We start from the raw sequence: 21,299 nt of genomic DNA on the forward strand, positions 1-21,299 counted from the left end.
GACAATCTGTGCAAGGCTGAGCCGAACCGAGCTGGGCCGATCCGATTCGAACCAAGCTGGGCTGAGCCAACCTGGGCCGAGCCGAGCCGAACCGAACCGAACGGAGCCGAAAGGAGCCGAACGGAGCCAGGCCGAACCGAACCGAACCGAACGGAGCCGAAAGGAGCCGAACGGAGCCAGACCGAACCGAACCGAACGGAGCCGAAAGGAGCCGAACGGAGCCAGGCCGAACCGAACCGAACCGAACGGAGCCGAGCCGATAGGGGCCGATCCCGCCCCAGCGGTCAGCGCACCGCCCCCTCTCCTTTCTCCCCATTGGCCAGCACTGCCATCCGTTAGAAGCGGAGCCGCGTTCCCATTGGTGGGCGGGCACGTCGGTCCGCGGGCGCTCCGCCCCCTTTTCCGCCTGGCTCCGCGGCGCTGGAAACTTTGCGGGCGGCGCAGTCGGGAGCGGCTCCCGCAGCGCCCGCACGCCCGGCCCGCCCCGTGCCGGCCCCCGGCCCCGCACCGCACCGACCCCCGCGCCGCCCCTCACCGTTCCGCTCGGCCCCTCACGGCGCGGGCAGCGCCGCCCCTCCGCGCTCCGCCGCCGCCCGGCCATGCGCGGCTGCTGAGCCGCAGCAGAGGCGGCCGCCCTGCGCTTCGCTCCGTCTTTTGATTTTTTGTTTTCCCCTGCTGTATTCGTTGGGGTTCTGTGTTGGTTTTTGCGTTCGCGTGACGCCCCCCGCGGGCGCGGGGCGGCGGCGATGGGCGCGGCGGCGGGCGGGGCGCTCCGCGGGGCGCTGAGCGGGCGCTGAGCGGGCGCGGGCCGCGCCATGGCCGCCAAGGACAATCCGTGCAGGAAGTTCCAGGCCAACATCTTCAACAAGAGCAAGTGCCAGAACTGCTTCAAGCCCCGCGAGTCCCACCTGCTCAACGACGAGGATCTCAACCAGGTGGGATCTTACCCCCAAACCCGCTGTTTTCACCCCCAAAATCCATCCCGGCGTTCCGCCCCCCTGCCCGCCCCTAGGGCGCCCTCGGTCTCCGTGCGGTGTCCGCTCGCCCCGTGGGTAGCGTGGGGACCCACAGGTACTTCGGGGCCCCCATGGCAGTTTAGGGTCCCGTGGGTGTCCCAATGGATAGCTCCGGATCCGGTGCATAATGTAGGGTACCATGGACATCCTGGGGTCCCACGGATAGAACAGGGTGCTACGCGTGCCTGCTGTCCCCATGGTTTGCACAGGATCCCATGGAAACCCCATGGGTCCCACGGGGTGCCTGCTGGACACAGATAGTGTAGGGTCCTGTGGGTGCCTGCGGCTCCCACAGGTACTGTGAGATCAAGTCAGAGATGCTGTAGGGTCCCATGGATAGCACAGTGACCTACAGTTATCCCTATATTCCGTGGGGTGTTGTGGAGCTCCATGGGTGCTCCCCGGTCCCATAGGCTATCTAGGAGCCCCTCGGGGTGTTCGCTGATCCTACAGATAGCCCAGGAACCCACAGGTTCCATGGATTCTGTGGGTTGTTCAGGAGCCCCGCTGGTGCACTCTGGTCCCATAAAGTGCCCAGGAGTCCCATGAGATGCCTGCTGACCCCATGGGTGGTGTGTGGTCCCATGGGGTGCCTGCTGACCCCACGGATAGCACAGGGACCCACATGTATTTCTGGATCCCGTGGGGCGTCCCGGAGCCCCATGGTTGCTCTCTGGTGCCATAGGGTATCCGGTGATTCCAGCGGGTGCCTGCTGGTCCCATGCGTAGTCTATGGTCGCTTGGGGTGCCTGCTGACCCCACTGACACCACAGGGACTCACAGGTATTGGCAAAGCTCTAGGATGTCCAGGAGCGCTTTGGGTGTTCTCTGGTCCCGTATGGTGTCCAGAGATCCCATGGGATGCCTGCTGACCCCACAGATTCCCAGGTGTCCCACGAAGCACCCACAGTGCCCACTGTTCCCTGAGGCCATGGCTGACCCCAGTGCCACCTCCCCTGGAGCCTCACCCCCTGAGGCCACTTGGGCCCCGCACCAGCACTTGGGGTGATCCCGTCCCTTCCTGGGGTGCACGGCAGCAGGTGGGGGGTGTCCTGTGAGCTCCATCAGGCGATCCAGAAAGTCCCGGGAAAAACTCGGTTGAAAACAAAACGTCCCCTCCTGGACGCGCCGGACATGACCCCCCTGCCCTACAACCCGCTGCTTTCCCGGGGACATGCAGAGGGGACCCCGGCCCCTTTCCAGAGAGCCTTCAGCGCTGGGGGACTGCCAGCGATGGGCCTTCCTCCTTTTCCTCCTCTTCCTCCCAGGCCTCAGGCAGGCCCAGGGCCGGCGCTCCCATGGCAGGGGGTGTTGGGGGCGTTTTTGGGGTGCGGGGGCCCGTCCGTGGTGTCGGGGTGAGGGGAACAGGGCCGCCCTCCCTCCTCCCACACCTTTCTGGGCCAGGGCTGCCATCCCCGCTCCCGATCCTATTATGGCAATGAGATCAGACATATTGCTGCGCTCGCTGGGGGGGCGGCGGAGGGGGGGGGGGGTGCATCGTGAAATCTGAGGGCTAATATGGAAAAAATGTAACTGGAAAAAAATGCCGTGGTGTGTGCGGGAAAGGGGCGGGCGGCGCGGAGCGTCGCGGCCGTGCCCAGACAAAGGAGCCGTCCCGGAGGGGGCTCGGGAAGAGCCCCCCGCTCCCGGCCGGCCCCTTCGCGCTGCCCGGGGATTGCGCTGCCTCCTGGTGCAGAGCTTACTGACTTTTGCCGGGGGGCTCAGAGCATCGCACGCAGCCCGCCGTAGTGCCTGCCTGCCCTGCCACAGGGGCCACCCACCTCTCTGGGGACCCAGCGACGTGTTTCGGGCAGCCCCTGGTTGGCTTTGTCCCCGTCGGGCTGGTGGGTGGCCCTGGGGGCTGCCCCCGCGTCCGGTTCCCATGGGGTCGGGGTCAGCCCCGTGGCCGGGCCCTGCGCGGGGGGCTCCGGTTGGGAAAATGGCGCAATCCTGCTCGGCTTCTCCCTTGCAGCTGGGGTGAAGTAATCCCGCTTCCCAGATAAGATGGTGGCTGTGGTAGCGTGTGATGCACGCACGCACCTCCCGCCCTGCCCGCAGCTCCCCGTGCCCAGGAGCCCCCCGACCCCGGCCACCCTGCCTGCCTCCCCTCCCGGTTTGTGCCCTGTTCCGCAGCCTGGCTGGATGTGGCGGTGTGCTCGCTCCGAAGCACACCCAGGAATAACGGTTCATTTAACAGCTTCGAGTGTTTCTGCCTTTTTGACTCATACGTTTTAAGCTTGGGTTGGATTGGAGGGTCCCACTCTGCAGCGTGGGGGCTCAGTGCGTCCTGTTCACACTGTGGACAGGGACAGTGTTGGTGATTACCTAGAGCCAGGCTAGAAAAGTCTTTGGGAGTCATCTGACCTTTGTACTTGGCTTGGAGGAAAGGTGAAGGTACTTCACACTTACGCACTCGAGTCTGTTTTGGATTTTTATTAGATAAAAATACCTGTGTGGGTGTCAGGAGCTGCCCCTGCTGCTTCCTGAGGTGCTGCAGGGCACTGGAGCCGCTTGGGGTAGAGACCCAGTGTGTGTTTGCAAAGAGTCACAAATATTTAGTGGTAGTAGTGGATTTCCGTCGTACTCGGGAACCGGCTTAGGAATGGGGCTGGGAGGGGGGAAATCCAGCCCCAAACATCAGGATTAATGAGCTGGAGCTCTCTAATAATAATCAGACTTAGCGCTTCCAACTTCAAAGGGCTGTGCGGACGCTAAGTCCCTAATCCCAGGAGCACTGCGTTCACGAGTTGTTTTTGTGCGTGGCTGTGCTGCCGGACGGGGCTCAGAATGATTTGGGGCAGCTACATACGGTCCCACCACCTGCTGGAGATGTGACTGTCCTCTCCCCGGGCTGCAGGTGGGAGGTGATGTGCCCTTGTGCCCCTCAATCTGTGTTTGACCTTCTGGGGTGCCCACACAGAATGGGAAAAACTGGGTCAGTCAGCACGGCAGTTCTCCCTTGGGGAAAATCTGTTGCTGTGGGTTGTGGGCTGTCAGATCCCTTGATCCTGTGTGGTGGCAGGATCTGGCCACTGGCAGACACGACTCTGTTCTGGCTGTGCCACCCACCTGTTGCCAGCTTGTCTTACGCTGCTCCTTTCCCATCCAGGGAGAAATTCCCTTTTTGTGGGAATTTCCACTTTCCTGGCGAGACATGCCCATGCTGGCACTGTACAGTCCCCGTGTAACCACCTGCAAACCTCATATGGAACTCAGCTTTCCAGAACCTCCCCTGGGAAGATGGATGGTTCCCAGGCTCTCCCTCCTCTCTCCAAGAGAAAGCCAGCCTGTCCAGTGGGATCCTTTTCCCAAGCAGCCACCCAGGGCTCTCATGGGGGTTTCACTGTGGGGTCCCTGCTCTCCACCCTGGCTGCTCTGGGCAAATCCATGTCTGCACACACATGCCCTTGGTATGTGAGATGAAGCCTCCACCAACATGGGACAGGCTGGGAATTAACCTAAAAATTTTGCCTGGCCTGAATTGGAAGAAGAGCAGAGTGTAAAGCAGTTGCTTTTAATTTTCTCCATGCATTTGCTCTCTCGGGGCATGGGGACTGGCACAGATAGAGGAATTTGAGGACGTCTTTCCAGCTACCAGTGTCTTTTTTTCCTCTCATTTTTTTTCTTTTTGTTAGAGATCGTGGCATAGATGCCCAGAGGACTACCCAGTTAGAAAATAGAGTTCGCAGACTTTTCCCACTGCCTCTTGCCGTGACACCCCTGCCCAGTGGCTGGGGGTGGTTATTTCTATCTCTCCTCCATTGGACATTATCACTTTCCTACTGTTCTGGATGCTGAGCAGCTGGTGGCCAACAGCCCTAAGGCCGGAGCGTGTCAACTTTGGGTCACAGGCTTGGCTTTGCTCTGAGACATTGCATCCATGGGGCTGGGATGCCCTGTGCTGCAGGGGTCTTGTCCTGGCTCCTTGCATTGTCCAAAGGGTGACAGGGTGAGGGATCATGTCCCGGCCACGCTTTTCCCTCCAGCCCTCTTCCTTTTTGGGAGGGAAAGCCCCCGTTTTCCTGGAAAGCAGCCCCCGCGCTTGCATTCCCTGCTCCCTGCTGCTTGTATCATGCTGCAAAAATCCGCCTCTACTTGACTGATTATTAGCACTGAACAGGGGGAGATTTCTCTGCAAATGTCAAATTTGCCTCTGTCAGTGGCTGTGGAGAGCAGGGACTTGGGGGACACAGCCAAGGGGACTTGGGGGGCAGGGTCATGGTGGCTCTGCCCTTTGGGCAGTATCCCATCTTGGACAGTGACGTGCAGGCAGGGAGGGCAGCGGGCACTCAGAAGCTGCATTGGAGACTGGTGTTAATTTGGGGTGCACTTGAACCTCCACCTGGCCCAAGGGAAGGGACGTGGCGGCGCCTTTGGGTGCCGGAGAGCCATCCCCTTTGCACACTCACTCGCTGCTGGGTTTTTGCATGGCGCCGCACCTTATCTGCCGGCACCCGACAAAGTGATAAATCCCCTCTCCAGCACTGTGGAGAGATGTTGCGGCTTCTCCCAGGCGCTGCGGAAGGCTGGTGGTGGGAAGTGGTTAGATACGCCTGCTCGCTGCCAGGCACACCAGCTTCGAGGCTGCTCGGGAAGGAGCTGGAATTGCAAAGTCCATTCTGTCCCGCTTCGTTTTGCTGCTGCTTGACAAATTCCCTGTGCGTGCCGCAGCCGGCCTCAGCCAGCTCTTGCTCCGAGTGCCCCAGGCGATGGCAGCGCTCAGACCAAAGCACAGCCCTGGGACCAGGGGTATTTGCAGAAGGAGGCCGGCTGTTTGCATGGAGGGTGAATTCAACCTTTCCCCTTCCTGTTCCTCTGGTTGGCCAGTCACTCCTGCTGCCCACACAGCAAACTGTTTGGGCAGCTCTGTCCTTTGGGATTTGCCGACGCCTGGGTCGGTACTAGTGGTGTGCCAGGAGGGTTGTGCCATGCACAGTGCCCACCAGCTGGCAGTAGCACTTGGTGCTCCTTGTGCCCCAAGTCCAGTCTGTCTAGTCTGCTTTGGCCTTTTGCTGCATGTGGAGATATGTTGGTGGTGAAATCCTGGCCTGGGATTTGCAGCTCTGGCAGTGGCCAACTCATGCCTGCCTTGTGCAAATGTTTTTTGGTAGAAAAGCAGGATATGGATGGAGAGGGAACTCTCCCCACCATCCAGGATGGCCTTCAGGAGCTGCCCAGGTCTCGTCCTGGAAAAAGCCCTGTTTGGGCTGAGCCCAGAGGTGGTTAGAAGCCACTTGGATGAGGAGCTGGGGGATGGGACAGTGTTTTTGCTTCAGGAATGGTTGTGGATGCTCAGAGGCAGCACTGCAACCTCCGTGCTGGGGTTTGGCGTCACCAGGTGACAGACAGCAGAGGGGAAATGTTGTACAGGCAGGGAAACAAGGATGTAAGCAGCTTAACTGCTGAGGCTGGGCTTCATCCCGGCCCTTGGGATTGCTGCTGGAGCATGGCTTTGCACAGCAGTTTGCAGAGCCTCCTGACAGCCGTGGTCACGGGTCTCCGGTGGTCTCCATCTGCCATCCCACTGGGAGCACACAGAATGTCAAGTGATGCCTGTCTCTCAGTTCCTAGAAGCCGTGCTGTGGGCAGGAGCGCCTGCTTGGGTATTGCATCCCATTCCCTCCCTGAACACCGTGTCACCTTCCCCATTCCTGCTGAGTGATGGCTGCTCCGACTCATCCATCAGCAATGTTCTCATGGCTCCAAGGTGTGCAAAACTGAGAGCAGAGCAGAGCTCAAACGGCCCAGATTTCCTATTTTGAGGTTGCAACCACAGTATTTGTGGTGACTTTCTCCTTGACCTGTGCCAGAAACGGGTCCCTGCCTATGGGAAGCCTGAGCTGAGTGAATCAGGAGACAGTGCACAGGTAACAATGACCTTACTGTCCCTCCTCTCTGGTTCTGGATGAGAGCTGTGACCCCACTGTGCTCCCCTGAGCTGTGGGGAGCAGCAGGCACTGCTGTCAGAGGCTGCTTTGGTGAATATTGAGGCTGACCCATAAAGGTGATGGAACAAGTTCCACCATGGATTCACCCGCAGCCTGGGTCAGGTGTGGTACATCATTCTTTTGTGGGGCTGCTGGAAGTCCTTGCATCACTTCCCTGGTGCACAGGGCTTCCTGCTGCCAGTGCTGGAGGCAGAGCCTAAAGCTCCAATGCAGCAATCCATTTTTCTTCCCCTTCCCGCTCAGTTGCCAAGCCTGAACAAAACAAGCCCTGCCTCCACCCGAGACAGGCTGATTACGTCTGCCGGCAGCCTAAACAGATTATCCCTCCCGCCACGCGCTCGGAGCCAGGAGTCTCTCCCGGCAATGCATTCGGACTTCCCTCAGAACATGTGGGGGTGGGTGGGCACTGGCTGTGGGAGCATCCCAGCCCACCCAGGTGTCCAGCACCCCAGCAGGGGTGTGGGTACTCTGCCGTGGGGCTGAGTCTGGACCCTAAGAGAAGATGTGCATGTTGGTACAGCTCTCCTGTTCCACCTTTGTGCAATGAACTGCTGCTGCACTGTGGGGGCTGGCATGGTGTGGCTCTGCTGGGTCCTGCATGCCCGGCTGGTCTGGATGGGGAGGGAAGAGCTAAAGGTACAGCCAAAAACAAGGGAGGTGTGAAAGCCTGTCCAACAGGTAGCTGGTTGGTGTCACAGCCCACTTCCAGCCCTGTGACCTGGCGCTCTGTGGGCTGCCACACTCCTGTCACCCATCCTGCCCTATGGAAGCAGGTGCCCAGTGGCCATAGGGGTGTGCAGGGCTTTCCTGTATCACCCTGGACTTAGGGAAGTGCTGAGTAGCTCTGCACGTCCTTCAAACCCAGTTCCTCATCTGCTGGGAATTGTGTTCCCAGCGCTGGTGGAGCTGGTTGGGGTGGTTTGTCCATGCCTGGGCAGCATCAGCACAGCAGCCTGACAGCTTTGTGTAAACCCAGCTGGGGCCGCTTCCTTCTCCGTTTCCTCCCACCCGCCGTGCTGCCGGCGCTGGGCTGGAGGCAGCGTCCTCCCCCTGGATGCACTGTAGGCCCGTGGGCTGAGGGGATGGAAGCAGCAGCTGGAACAGTGACCTGACAGGCAGGGGACGTGCTGCGGGTGCCCCACAGCCCAGCTCCAGTGTCGGATCAAAGGTGGGATGCGATACCTGGACACTCCCAGAGGTGTGACAGGAAGCGGAGCGGTGACGTGGGGATGTTTCTGCCTGAGTCAGCCTCGAGCAGTCCCAGGGATCGGACGGAACTGGCCACTGTGGGGCTGCAAACCGGCCGCACCTCTCATGCGATGGTGGGGTGAGTGTCACCCCACCCCAGCTCCATCAGCAACTGCTTTCCACTCTGCTTTCCCATGGCGTTTTGTGGCTCACCCTCCCACCAAGTACCTTCTGGTTAAAAGCAAAGCCACCCACCCAGTGCCTGAGCACCCCGTGTGGCTTCTGTCTGTGGAGAAACGACTTGGAGCTGCCCTTCGGATATTCTGCCAGGAGGCAAACAGGGCCCCCGCATGGTCGAAGGCATCGTGGGAGCCTTGGGGGGTTGCTCTAACACCATCCCTGAATGTTAGGTTGGACAAATCTTGGAAGAGGGAATTTTTTGCTCTGAGGTCTTGCTCAGTGCTGGTTGTTACATTTTCCTCCTCTTGAGGAGCTCTCCAGAGGAAGCTGAGCCAGTGGAAAGGACGTGAGATTCCAGCTCCATCCTGGTGCTCCAGCACTCCCTCGGACCTGCCTCCCACATCGGGTTTATTTTAAACCTTGCTTCAGCAGGGCTGTTCCAATGCAGGTGTGATGAGCTTATTTCAGACACTTTGTGTGCTGATTCACGTCTCTTTCATTTAGGCTTGTACCTCTCTGGGCATTTGCTTGGTTTTAGCAGGAGCTTGTTTAGGTTTGGCTTTAAAAAGCGCTGCTGCGTGTTTGTTTGTTGATGGGTGGATCCAGGCTGCCCACGCGGCCTGGCTCTAATTCATACCTTTCAGCTATTTTGGTTTCAATATCTGGAATAGGATGCTTCTGCCAAAATAAGTGTAGCCCACTGGTGGAGTTTTATGATGCCAGTACAGAAGTGACCATGCTCTGTGTTAAGGGTGTGTATTTCAGGTGCTCGGTGTTTATTTACAGACAGTTTGAGCTAAAATTGGAATGGCTTAGGGCAAAATTATGTCTGCTGGGGGTGTGAGCCAGGCTGAGGTAGGGCAGGACTTCATGCCTGTAATACTGGGTTAAGGCTGCTTGCTGCTGGCCCTGGTGATGATGTTCCCTGTTGGTTTCATGGTTACTTTATCGCTGGTGTGGCACTGGGGCCTGGTTGCTGCCTGTGACACAGGCTGGATGCTGTAGGGTACTCGGGGGGTTCGGGTGGCTGCAGTGCTGGTGTCAGGGAGAGTTTTTGGTCATGGGGCTTTGCTGGGTTGAGCACTTGGTCTCAGCCAAGTCAGGAGCTGTGCTGGGGCACAGAGGGGAAAACTGGGGAATGGAGCAACTGGGGTTTGGAGGAGGGCTGAGCCCTGCATGCAGCTCAGCAGTCCAGAGCATCACCAGGGTGCTGCCTTGGTGTAGTGCTGCCAGGTGCTGAGGACATCACGTGCTATTGTCACTGTCATCCGTTTGTTCCTGCATGGTGGAGACTACTCCTAAGATCTTCTCAAGCCCCAGTTGCTCAGCACTCCCCCCAGGTTCTCTCACGGGAATTTGGGGACCCTGTCTCCTGTTACAGTGATCCCTTGAAGGGTGTCTGATGGGTTGTCATTAGTCATTTGCAATTCTGCTTTTGCCCTGTAAAACACAAGAGAAATTTGGGATGTTTGGCTCTTCCCAGGCCACACGGGTGGCCGCGGCCACATCCCGGCGTGGCGGGGAGCGTTGGGATCCCCCGCTCCGGAGTCCTGCCACGGCGTGGGCACGGAGGCATCACGGGCGGCTTTGGGTGGGGGCGCGGGGCGGGGTGTGCCGGGGGTGTGGCTGAGCTGGCTCACCTGCGGGGCGTTGGCAGCGTGGGCTGCACGGAGACGGGCACAGAGCCGGGCATGGAGAGGTGCTGGGCAGCTGGAGGTGCCGTGGGGACCATGGGGGAGCAGGGCAGCAGCATCCAGGTGAGCTGGGCAGGGGTGAGGGGGGGCTCTGGGCTCTTTGACAGACCCAGGGAGGGGTGTGGTGTGCACAGGAGCCTTTCTGTGCCCCAGTGTGGTCGTGGGAACAGGTGTAGAGGGGAGCCTTGGGCCCCCCTAACTCCCCCGAGTTGGATCCCAATCCCAGCACTTTGTTTTCATTGGTTTAAATCTCATCTAAAGGGGGAAGGAAGGAAGGTCTTTTCAAATCATGTTTTCCCAGCTGCTGGGAGAGCAACACCTCGAGCTGGTATGTCATATTGTGGAGGGGATATGCGATTTTGTTATTTCTTTTCACTTTATAAACAGCAAAAGGTCTCCTCCGGCGTGTTTCCAGTTTGCTTACTCAGTGCTTCATGCATTTGACAGTTTCTGGTGCATAGGCAGTTTCTTCTATTGTTTGCAGGGATTTTTCCAGAGGGGAAACTTTTTTTTAACATTACAAAACCACAGAAACTGGCAGGAGGAATCCAGGGGAGGTACTGAATTGGAAACAGTTTTAAACTTTAAGGAACAGAAAAGAATGAAAGCAGCAAGATTAACTGAATCAGTTAGAGAAGAGCTGGGAGTGTGTGTCCTTGTGACTTTTTGGCTGGGCCAGGATAGACGTGCATGGATGTTCCATGGTGGAAAGCAGTGTTCCCAGACCCAGGGGTCTCCTGGAGCTGGATCTGCTCTGGGTTTCCTCCCTCCTGGTCTGTCTTGGTATCTGTGGAGCCGCCTTGCTGGTGTGGCAATGCTTTGCCATTCTTGCAGCAGGATTTGGCCCCAGCCCTTGCCAGGTGTTGGCTCATCATTTACAGCTTGACAAGGCAGCAGGAGCAGTGCCTGTAGGACTTTGCGTGGGAGGACATGCCCAGTGCCCATCCCCATCCCACCATTTGCCATGGCATGGGTCAGCTTCACCCTGGCCACTTCTGCATCCAAGCCACCGGTGGAAAGAGCCTGGATTTTTATTTTTTTTTCCACTGACATATGGCAGTGCTGCAAGGTTCTTTCCGAGTATTCTTTCCCTTTCTCTTCCCGGCTGGCTGAATGAGCTGTTTTCCCTCCTCCTGGCTCTGACCTTCCTGTGCGCTCGGCCGTGGGCCTCTGGATGCTGCTGGCAGGGGGAATGGGCTGGCAGGGGCTGCCCCTGCAGGGAAGCAGGAGTTGGATGTGCACAGCACAGGAAGCGGCTGGGAACTGGAGAACTGCCAGCGCTGGGTAGTTTTTCCTCTCTTAATTAACAAACGGAAAACATCGAGCTCTCCTTTGGAGTGTGTTTTTGCTTTGGAGTAGAGGCACGCTGCCGATGGCGACGGGAAGAGCCGTCAGTGGCGATGGGCTCTGCTACTCAGCTGTACCTGGGAGGTTGGTGCTCCGGGCACAGTGCCATGCAGGCGCAGCTGTGTTTGGAGTTTGTGACTGGGGTTTTGCCTCCTCCCGAGTTCTCGTCTCAGTCCCGTTGGCACACAGTGTGTGTCACACCACGGGTTGCCATCAGACACCACGTTCCCTGCACTGGGAAGGTTGAGGGCTGAGTTTGCCTGCGTGCAGGAGGCTGAGCTCACGCAGCTGCCTTCGTGCTGGGGCTGCTGCAGTTTCCCGTGGTCCCTGAACATCAATTCCCTGTGGTGCTGATCCATGTTGAGCCATTTTCCGCTGTGCGTGAGTGTTTCTCTGCTGTTTCTTTGCAGGCCAAACCCATTTATGGTGGCTGGCTGCTGCTGGCCCCGGAAGGAACGGACTTTGACAACCCCGTGCATCGCTCCCGGGTGAGTGAAGCTGAGACATCCCCCCCCCATGACGTTGGTGGGGGTGGCAGGAGGAAGCAGCAAGGGCTGTCCCTGCCCTTGGGGGTGGCTGTGACCCTGGGAGTGCTGAAGGCACCTCCGTGCACCCATCTCCTTGTGCAATCCAGGAAGCTGGGAGATGTTTCTGACAGCGAGGCTGGAATGCCTTCTCTGGGATGAAAGGTCTCCCGTGCTGGGCAGCAGCCTGGGGCACTGCAGGTGCAGGTCAGGCTCAGACTGTGCAATTTTATTGCTTGTTGCTTTTGCTTTTTGATGATTTTGATGCTGCTCTGGTTTCCCTGACACATACCATGCTGCCAGGAAGGCATTCAGGCCAGTGCAGTGTCGGCTGTGTGGCTCTGAGCTGTGCTCTGACCATCAGAAAGGCTCCCAGTTTTCATTTGGGGCTTGGAAATACCTACTTTATTTTCTGCAGCTCGTTATGACCATGCCCAAAGCTCTAGAGGGAGGCTGCATCCCTTCCCCTAGTGTGGATACACCAGTGTCAGGCAGGTCCTGAAGCAAGGAAGGGGCTGAGTGGTGCTTCCCATTTGCTATAATCCTGCAGAGCTCTGAAGCCGAGTGCTGGCAGCAGGGATCTACAGACAGAGCAGGACACACTCAGCTCTTTCCCGAAGGGGTTTTCTCATGCCTGGCAGAAACAGCAGCATCCTGTGGGGTTGGAGCATCCCCCACTTTCCTGTCCTGGGGGGGTGTGACGCTTAGAAGCATGTGGCCAGGCTGATGTCCTTTCACTGCTGGCTTGTGATGAGGACTTCCAGCCTGTCCCCAAGCTTGTCTTGCAGGGAGCTTGCTGCTGAGGCTGCCGGGATGGGACTGTCTTGTGCGTGGGAGGGATGGCAATGGTCCGTGAACCCCCTGTCATGCAGCCAAAATGCTCTTGGAGCTGTTTGTAATAAAAAAATTGCTCCCGAATGAGCAAAAATTGGGTTCTGAGTTCAGCCTGGGGTATATGGGTCATGACTTGGAGTCACAGCTTGTCATAGACTTGATGGCCTCACATAAAGGGGGCATGGGACCTGGGTCTCCCCAGAACCCAGGCTGCCTGCTAAGATGGGGCTTGTGGAGGTCCACAAGGTCCTCTGTAGTTCTGCTTGTCCCTGAGCACCCTGGACTTTGCCCAAAGGCTGAGAAAAGTGAGATAAGAATTGCTGCACTGGGGCTATGAATCCAGGACCTTTTTTATTTCAGCCTGCTCGACCAGTTTTTGCTCTTGGCTGAAAACAACCTGGCACACATGAAAAAAAAAAAAAAAGGCAGTTTTCCAGCCAGATCAGTTCTCCAATCTGATTTGCTGTGCAGCTGCAGAGGCAGCAGTGCTGGCATGGTGCCAGGATTGCCTGGGCAGTACCATGCCAGAAGTGCTGCCACCATCCCAATTGAGCTTATGTGCTGCTGAGGGACACCTGACATGACACCCTGTCACCCTCCAGCACTGGATGCTGGAATAGGTGATGCAGGATGAAGCTGAGGGCTCAGAGCATTTAGTTTGGGAATCCTTCTGGTGTCTCCAGTATTCGTGGCGTGAACCTGAATCGTGAGAGGTTTAGTTTGGATATTAGGAAAAGGTTCTTCCTCCAGAGGGTGGTCAGGCACTGAACAGGCTCCCCAGGGAATGGTCAAGGACCCAAGGCTGCCAGAGCTCAAGGCAGTCAGCACTGGGCAATGTGGGCTGGTGCATGCAGACCTTTGGCAGAGCCCTGCCAGCTGATGTGCAGCTCCAGTACTCCCAGCAAGGCCCAGGGGCTGGTGGGCAATGCCATGACCCACCTCGATGTCTTCTCTTGCAGAAATGGCAGCGTCGGTTCTTCATCCTCTACGAGCACGGGCTGCTGCGCTATGCCCTCGACGAGATGGTGAGTGCTGCCTGGCTGTGTCCGGGCTCTGGGGATTTGCTGGGTTATCTGCTGCCCTTGGAGTGCCCTGCCAAGCTGGAGGAGAGTTGTGCTCGCTGGGTTTGACTACCAGGCTGGGTTTGTGTGGGAGCTCAGTGGTCACTGCAGAGGATGGTGGGTATTTCAGAGGTGTGTGGGTCCTGCCTGGCATGGGACTCATCAGTTGCCCACAGATCCCACACTGGCAGGAAGTGCTGGAGGGGGTCCCCAAGGTCATTTCCCCTCCTTTTTGCCCATTTTCCTGGTGCCAGCTGGGTTTTGGTTGTGATGAATCACCTTGGCAGTGTCCGAGAAGGAGGCCCTGCCTAGCGATGCCCGTGGAAAGTAGGTCAGCTGGAACGGCTTCCCACTGCCCGCCCTGGAGCTACAGCTTGTCACCAGCACTGTTCCCTTCGGTAAAAGGGGATCAAAGGAAGTGAAACCCATCTGCTGTGAGCTGCACAGTAGGGCTAAAGAGCCCAGTAGGTCAGTCCCAGGAGCACCCAGGGCTGCTGATTTGTCCTGCTGGCTACGGCAAGCCCATGGGAGGGTGCCTAAGGCTGAACAGGCTGGCACAGTGGACACCCATGTGCTGGGGTCTGCCTGGGCAAGAGGCTCAGGAAGCCAGCTGGAGAGAGCATGCCTGTGGGACAGGGACCCGTGGGGACCTGTGTCTGTGGCAGGGAGGCTCCCTGCGAGGTCGGTGTGCCTTGGTCCTCCTCCAGTGCCTCCTGTGAGGGCACCGTGGAATGAGGAGGCGCGGCAAGTGTGGCTCAGATTTCCTGCTGTGTTTGTTTGTATTTTTACTTGGGGTTGGTCCAAGTGCCCTAAATAATTTAGATGTCTTGGGTAGGAGCAGTGGAGGCTTTAATACATTTTCAGTGTCAGCAACCTGGCTCTGCATTGGGCTGATGTTTCCTGTCTTACACTCACAGGAGGGTGCTTTGTGTCTGGGAGATTCCCTAGTCTGAGGTAGAGGTGCAGGAATGCTGCGAGACACAGTCTGGAATATTTTTTTTCTGTTTTGCATCCTGAGGAGGTTGACCTGCCCCAGGTTCTGCAGTATCTAGGCAGAAGCAGACAGGCAGTGCCCCAGCCCTGTGCCACAGAGGCCAGAGAGCACCCAGGGTACAGTAGGAACATCCTCCAGTCACCTGTTGGTCTTTTTCTCCTTAAGAAGGGAGAAAATGGAAAGATACAAACAGAAGGGGAAGATACACATGTGCAGCATGGGATGGTGTCCTAGGCAGTGTGACACCACAGTGCTGGCTCCTGGACTCCCCATGGGCTCCCCATGGCTCCCCATGGCCACTTGTGGTGTGATGAATCCCAAGAGGGTCTGGCCTTGTCATAGTCATAGATAGAGGAGGCTGTCCTGGATCCTTCCTCCTCACGGGGGTTTTACACATGGTATTAAAATGCCCTCCTGACCTTTCCATCCCTCCAGCTGTGCTGGCTCCTTGCCCTGTCCCCACCATGGACAGGTGAGGTGTAACAGGGGGTGCCAGCATTGTTTTTGCCATGTGGGATCCGCTCAGGGATGATCTCCCCACAGTGTGCCCCAGTTTCTGTGCAGGAGCAGGGTGGGGGTCCTGTGAGAGGCTTGGTGTGGAGCAGCCTCTGGAGCATTCAGGAGCTGGGCAGCAGCTGGCTGGAGACCTCCCAGGTAGTTGCAGGCTGGGATTGAATGGCTCTGCTTGACCCTTTCAGACATTAATTTTGTGGGTTTGGCAATTTTTGCTCTTATTAAAAGTGGAATTGGAGGGAGGGCTGAGCTTGGGAGGGGAGTCCTGGGCTGGTGATGCCGATGGAGACATTCCTGTGCCTAGCCAGGGAAGTTCTGCTCCTGGCTCCCAGCAGGCTGGAGAGCAGTGGTGTGTGGAGGGGCAGCTAAAAGCACAACCCCAGGTTGGGGAGACTGCAGGGAGTCCCCAGAGATCTTGGTGCTGTGGTACTCAGGGGTGGTGGGATAGGGCAGCATTGGGCCTTTTGCCATGGGATGGGTAAAGTCTGGTCTTGGATTGGAGCATTTTTGGGCATGGAAGGTGGCACAAGCAGGCACCAGCTGTCCTGCTTGTCCCCCTCTCTCCTGAGACCTGCCCAGGGATATCCCAGAACTGATCCTGAGTCTGTCCTCCTGCTTGGCCACCTTCTTTCTGTGTGTCCATCGTTCTGTCTGTCCTTGCTTTGCCATAGTTCCAGTCTGAAAACAGAATGAGTTCTGCATGATGGCTGTGATGGGGAGAATTTGCACAGGCTATGGACCTTCATCCCCTCAGACCAGGCTGAGCTGTCAGACTCTCTCCCTGGGGTCTCTCTCAGGCTGGGTGCAGTTGGTGGCACCCAGAACCAGCCTGGTGACTGGGAATGCCCAGCAGATCCCACCCCCTTCCCCTCTGCAGGGACTGTGCCAGCAGCTGTTCCCAGCTCTGCCGAGCCCTGGCTAAGCCGAGCCTGCTCAGACGTGCAGAAATTCCTGCCTCCCAACTGTGGGTGGATGTAGAGGTTGTGTGATCACTTGGGGATGCCTCCGCATGCTGAACATCCGTGATTGCACCCTGATGGTGGCTTGCTCCTGCTGTTTGATAAACCTTCGTGCTGGGTCTGCTGATGACAGGGGCTGATGCTTCTCTGCAGCAGCTGTAGGATGACAAAGCCACTGTTATTGACAGAAAGCAGGAAAGAACAGGCTTGGGATTGAGCTGCTGTGTTGTGAGCATCCAAGGACAAGTTTCAGTTCTCCTGGTAAAACACTCTGTGGTCTCCAGTGAAACCACTGCCATGGGAGAGCAGCCTGGCTCTGTGGTGCTGGGGTGGTCTGGGAGGTTTTGGCTGGGGTATGGGAGCTGCCACAAGAATAGTGCCGGGCTCAGGGGCCAGAGCCAGCGAGTGGCAAGTGCAGAGCTTTTGCCTCCTTTTGTTTTGATTGCTGCGGTCTATAATTAGCGGCCGAGGTCTCTATAAATAGAGCCCGTCTGCGTGGGAATGGAAAGGCAGGAGGGGGTTTGGAGGGACGGAGAGCTTTGCCATGTCCCTCCCTGGGCCTGCAGGTGGCCCGTGGCCTCAAGCACTGCCTGGAGATAGATCCAGCCCTGTGGCTGGGGCAGGTCAGAGGAGTGGGTCTGGATCTCCAGGCCAGCCTCTTAATGAGTCACTGCACGTCCAGGGTCAGGTATTCTCTCTGTGCCTCAGTTTATCCCTGTGCCTCCTCTCTTGAGCTGGGATTTATGGGTTGGCATTTTGCATCCTCCCTGGGGGTATTCTCGTGTCACATCAGGCTTCATTTTGGTAGCTGAGACTATTAATTTAGAGTTTTTTGCTTTGTGCATATGCTGATTAGGGCAAAATTCAGGCTTGTCTAGGGGCATCTCAGACTTCCTGGTGTTGTGAATGAGAGCTGAGGTGAGGGCATCTTCTGGGTGGGCTCTTTTAGTTTCCCTGCAGGGATTCAGGAGGAGCATCCCTGGACATGACATACCCATTTCACAACAAGTGGACCTCAGTCTATGTCTGGCACTTCCAGCTTGATGAAATGTGTGAAGCCTATCTCTACTCTGCCGTTTACTTACTGGAGTCAAATTGCTTTGTGAAATTGGGAGGGGATCTAGGAGGATGCTTGAACCAGTAGTCAGCCTCAATACCAGAGTTTGCTGTGGTTGGATGATTGTGTCCTCTATGTTGGTGTTGCAGACCCTTCCCGAGCTCACAGCAGGGTGGTCCTGCTCCTAAATCAGGAACTCGGATGGCTCTTAATGTCATTAACCTCAGTACAGTGGAGCAGACATCCCTGCTCTAGCCTGTGACGGCAGGGAGGGAGGTCAGGAGGGAGCTGGGAGCTGATGGGACTGGGGTAGGATGAAGAGCAAGGCCAGCCTGGCATCTGGGAATGGTTAGGGGAGCAGCGGGACCCCTGGGCTGAGTGTATAAATAGGAGAAGAGAGGCCAGCTCAGAGGTGGGAGGTCTAGCACTAAACAGCAGGGCTGTGGGGTCACATCTGGAGACCTGCTCAGCCCCAGGCCCCATTCCTGGCCACAGAAACCTAAGGAACTGATAAATGGGTGAAAAAGGAGAATGGTGTAAGCATTGGTGGCAGCTGGAGGGGGATCAGAGGAAGGGATGTGTGCTTTCTGATGTTGTGATTCACAGACCTGTGTAATTACTGTTTCTTAATTCACTCCCCTCCAAAAACCTCTTTATTTGGAGGAAAGGGGCATTTTAAAATGTCACTGTCAGCAGAGCTGTGCCGCGCTAATTTTCATTGTAGTTACCTCCTTTGTCATCTGTATTGTTTTAAGAAGCCAAGAACCCGTGTGTGTGTGTGTTTTTTTCCTCCCTTTTAGATCAAAGCAGTTTACTTCAGTTTTGGCACAGAATTGAAATTCATTGGCAGGGATTAAAAACGAACCTTAAACATCCTGGCCTCTCTGTCCTTACTTTTTCCACACGTTCTGCCATTAAAGTGTTTCCAAACTCTCCCTGCCCCCTCCTCCGTGGGAGCACTAGGCTTTACAAGCCCATTCCTCTCATCCCCAGTGGTTTTCCCCCATGGACACAATTTTGCCAGTGCCTAGGTTTGCCAGATCAAGACTTTCAGTTTCTGTTTAGCATAAAAAGCTTTTGGCTTGAATCAAAGCATGTTGGAAATTTAAAATAAGCAGAGACAGGAAGGCTGGTTGGGAGTGACTGTGTGAGGCTCAGACAGTGACAAGGGACCCCCATCCCAGATTTTTTAGCAAGACTGGATGTAGTCAAGTCAGGGTGGACAATGACCTGTGGGGAGGTTTTATGTGGGATGTTCGGTGTGTATCTTATAGACGATGCAGTAGCAATAAGGAAATGATGGGAAAATTGAGAAGCAGAGATCCTTTCTCCTTCAGGGAAGCTGGGAAGGAAAGGGACACCTGAAATTAGGGTGCAAGAGAGAGGGCACAAAGTACATCCTTATGACTGTCTAGAGGAGATGCAGAGACAGCACAAGTGCTGGTGACTCTGGAGAGAGCTTAGAGATCTTTGATAAATTTGTTGTGTTTAATTTTCAATACTGATTTGCGGGGGAAAAAAAAAATCCATGAACCTACAGAGATACCTGGGAACTCATCCCCAGGACATTGCTGAAGCCAGGACCAAGCAGCCTTGAAGGGAGTGAGAGGAGGATACAGAGATCTCCATTTGTGATTTTATATTAATGTCTGTCTTGATGCTGATGCAAATGTCATTACTGGGGTTGGGAGCGGGGATCCCATAAGGGTGACTTTGGGGTGTTCATGTCTTCCCATTTCTCTCTGCTCCAAGTATCTGGCCCCAGTTGCTGCAGGAGGTGGGTCCTGCTGTCAGGACACTCATGTAGGCTCCTCCAGGAATGGTTTCCTACATTTGCTGAACCCTCTCCTGTTTTATGTCTTTTAGTTTGGCTTAGTGTGTTTGGGAAGGTAAAACTGCTGAGCTGCAGAAGATTTTGGAAGGGGGCTGAGGGAAGAGGAAGGTCTCCTCCAGGGATGGCTCCATCATGGGCCAGGGACATCATGAGCCAACTGACAATGGCCAAGGACCATCACTGGGGCCCTAAAAGTGCCTGGGTTTATTATGAGCTTTGGAGAGCAGTGCTGTCGACATCCAGGCCCTCCAAGAAGGACATTTTGTGGCTGCAGGACCCTCCTGGGGGAGGCCATGGTGTGAAACAGTCTGTGGTGGGAGGTTTGGGAGTTAACAGGCTGAAAGAGGATGAAAGTGGAGTTGAAAGCTCGATGCAGCCAGTGACCTCCTAACACAAGCTGCTTTGATGACCTGGCCCAGGTGTTTCCTTCCTGGAAACAACACAGCTCCTATTGTCTTCTGCAGGGCGAGCCACAAAGCTGGAATTGCTCTTAGGCTGAGCAGTGAGGACAGGTTCAAGTGGCTTCATCCTTCTGCTTTTTCCCCACTCCTTGTCCCTCGGGACCTAGCAAAGATGTTTCTGTAGAAGATGTGTGCCAGAGCAGCGAGGGAAGTGAGCTGGAGTTTAGATTGCATTTCTCTGGTTTGTGGGAGACAGAGTGAAACAGGCACTTGTAGCAGCTGGAGTTCTTTTGTGACTCCTGGACCTGTGGCTTTCAGCCTGGCTGTGGGCTTTGCTGAAGGGAAAATTGTATCTACTCTGAAAGATTAATGTGGAAATCAATCTCTGATGGCATTCAGGAGGGAAGACGTCAGGGCTGGCAGTGAAATGACACAGCTAAGGCTGAGCAGTTACCCTCACACAGGCCTGGTGGTCCCCCTGGGCAGCAGTGAGTGCCTGATCCCAGCTCTTTCCAAGCCAGGGCAATGCTGGGCTCCCAAGCATCCCCCAGTCCCTGGGTGGCCGTGCCAGTCCGCATGTGAACGACCAAACCACCCAAGGAACCAACAAAAGCACCACTTTTTCATACTGCTGTTGCTTGGTGCTGGGGAGGGGATGTGAAACGAGGTGCCTGCAGAACAGCCCTGAGCCCACCAGCTGCAGCCATATGGTGGGGATGGGGTCAGCTTTAATTCTTTCCAGCCCTGTTGTAGGCCACCAGATCAGGTTGATGAGGACCACCAGTGGGTTGTGGGCTACAGGTTGGGTGATGCTGGATAACTTCCCTTTCCCTGCTCCTAGAAGAGGCAGCATCCCAGCAGCTGGCACATCCCTGCTGGGGACCGTGAGGTATCCTGGTGTTGACTGGCGGGATTCAGTGCTGCAAACCCCTCAGTGACAGCTCAGAGAGCAGGACAAGGACGTGAATGGAACAAGGCAACAAAACTGCTCCAAAAATCAAAGCGCGTTCCCCCTTTTTTTTTCCCCGGCAGAGATCCTGCATTCATTGATTGTTGACATGACATATGTGGGTTGGAGAAAGGCAGCGGCAGCTTCTGGCAGGGGAGGAAGGGGCTGGTGGGGGCCGGAGGGGCTCTGCAAGCCGAGATGCTGATTACCAGGGGCAGCAAATAGCTTGCAGCTGCCTCCGCTCAACACGCTCTTTGTGGTGCTTGCAGCCACTCTTTGGACGCAGCTATTTTTAATTTCCCCAAGCGCGCACAAAGCAAAGGGGGTGGGCGATGCCGCCGGCGTCCCCCCTTCCTGCCCCCCGCTCCCACCCCTTTCCCAGCCAGCCCTGCGCTTCCCAGCTTCCTCCCACCCTCCAGGGAATGTGGGGAGCTGCACTCCCTCTTTTTTTGGTTTTCCTTTTTTTTGGTGGGTTTTTTTTTTTTTTTTTGTTTGGTTTTTGGGTTGGGTTTTTTTTTTGGGTCCTCGTTGGGAGCCGGCCTTGGCTTCCCCCCCCCCCCCCCCCCCCCCGCCCCAGCTCTGCGCCAGTGTGTGCGGGGAGCTGGGAAAATGCAGAAATAAATAAATACGCAATTAGGCAGGCGTCCAGCCGTGGAGGGGGGCGTGCTGCAAAAAGACACTCCGGCCAAATTTTGGAATGCCTGAGAAAGCGGCTGAGGCCGTGGGCGAGCACGGGGTTGTGGGCTTCCCACCGCCGATGGAGAAGGGGCGGCTGTGACCCCCGAGGAGGAGGAGGGAGG

The 21,299-nt window shown here is 56.5% G+C and overlaps 1 protein-coding gene across 5 annotated transcripts in view; it reads left to right on the forward strand.

The window, feature by feature from the left end:
• The first annotated feature begins 451 nt into the window (after positions 1-451).
• MPRIP (myosin phosphatase Rho interacting protein) overlaps positions 452-21,299 on the forward strand; it is a 73,587-nt gene continuing 52,739 nt past the window's right edge. For 2 of the 5 annotated variants that reach the window (XM_066329824.1, XM_066329825.1), the window contains exons 1-3: positions 452-935; positions 11,784-11,861; positions 13,691-13,756. In XM_066329824.1, the coding sequence (XP_066185921.1) occupies positions 816-935; positions 11,784-11,861; positions 13,691-13,756 (264 nt within the window). In that variant the 5' untranslated portion in view covers positions 452-815. The remainder of the gene's footprint in view (positions 936-11,783; positions 11,862-13,690; positions 13,757-21,299) is intronic. The other 3 variants (XM_066329826.1, XM_066329827.1, XM_066329829.1) reach the window with 3 other exon arrangements.

Source organism: Sylvia atricapilla, chromosome 15 (genome assembly GCF_009819655.1).
Source record: "Sylvia atricapilla isolate bSylAtr1 chromosome 15, bSylAtr1.pri, whole genome shotgun sequence".
Classification (NCBI taxonomy): domain Eukaryota; kingdom Metazoa; phylum Chordata; class Aves; order Passeriformes; family Sylviidae; genus Sylvia; species Sylvia atricapilla.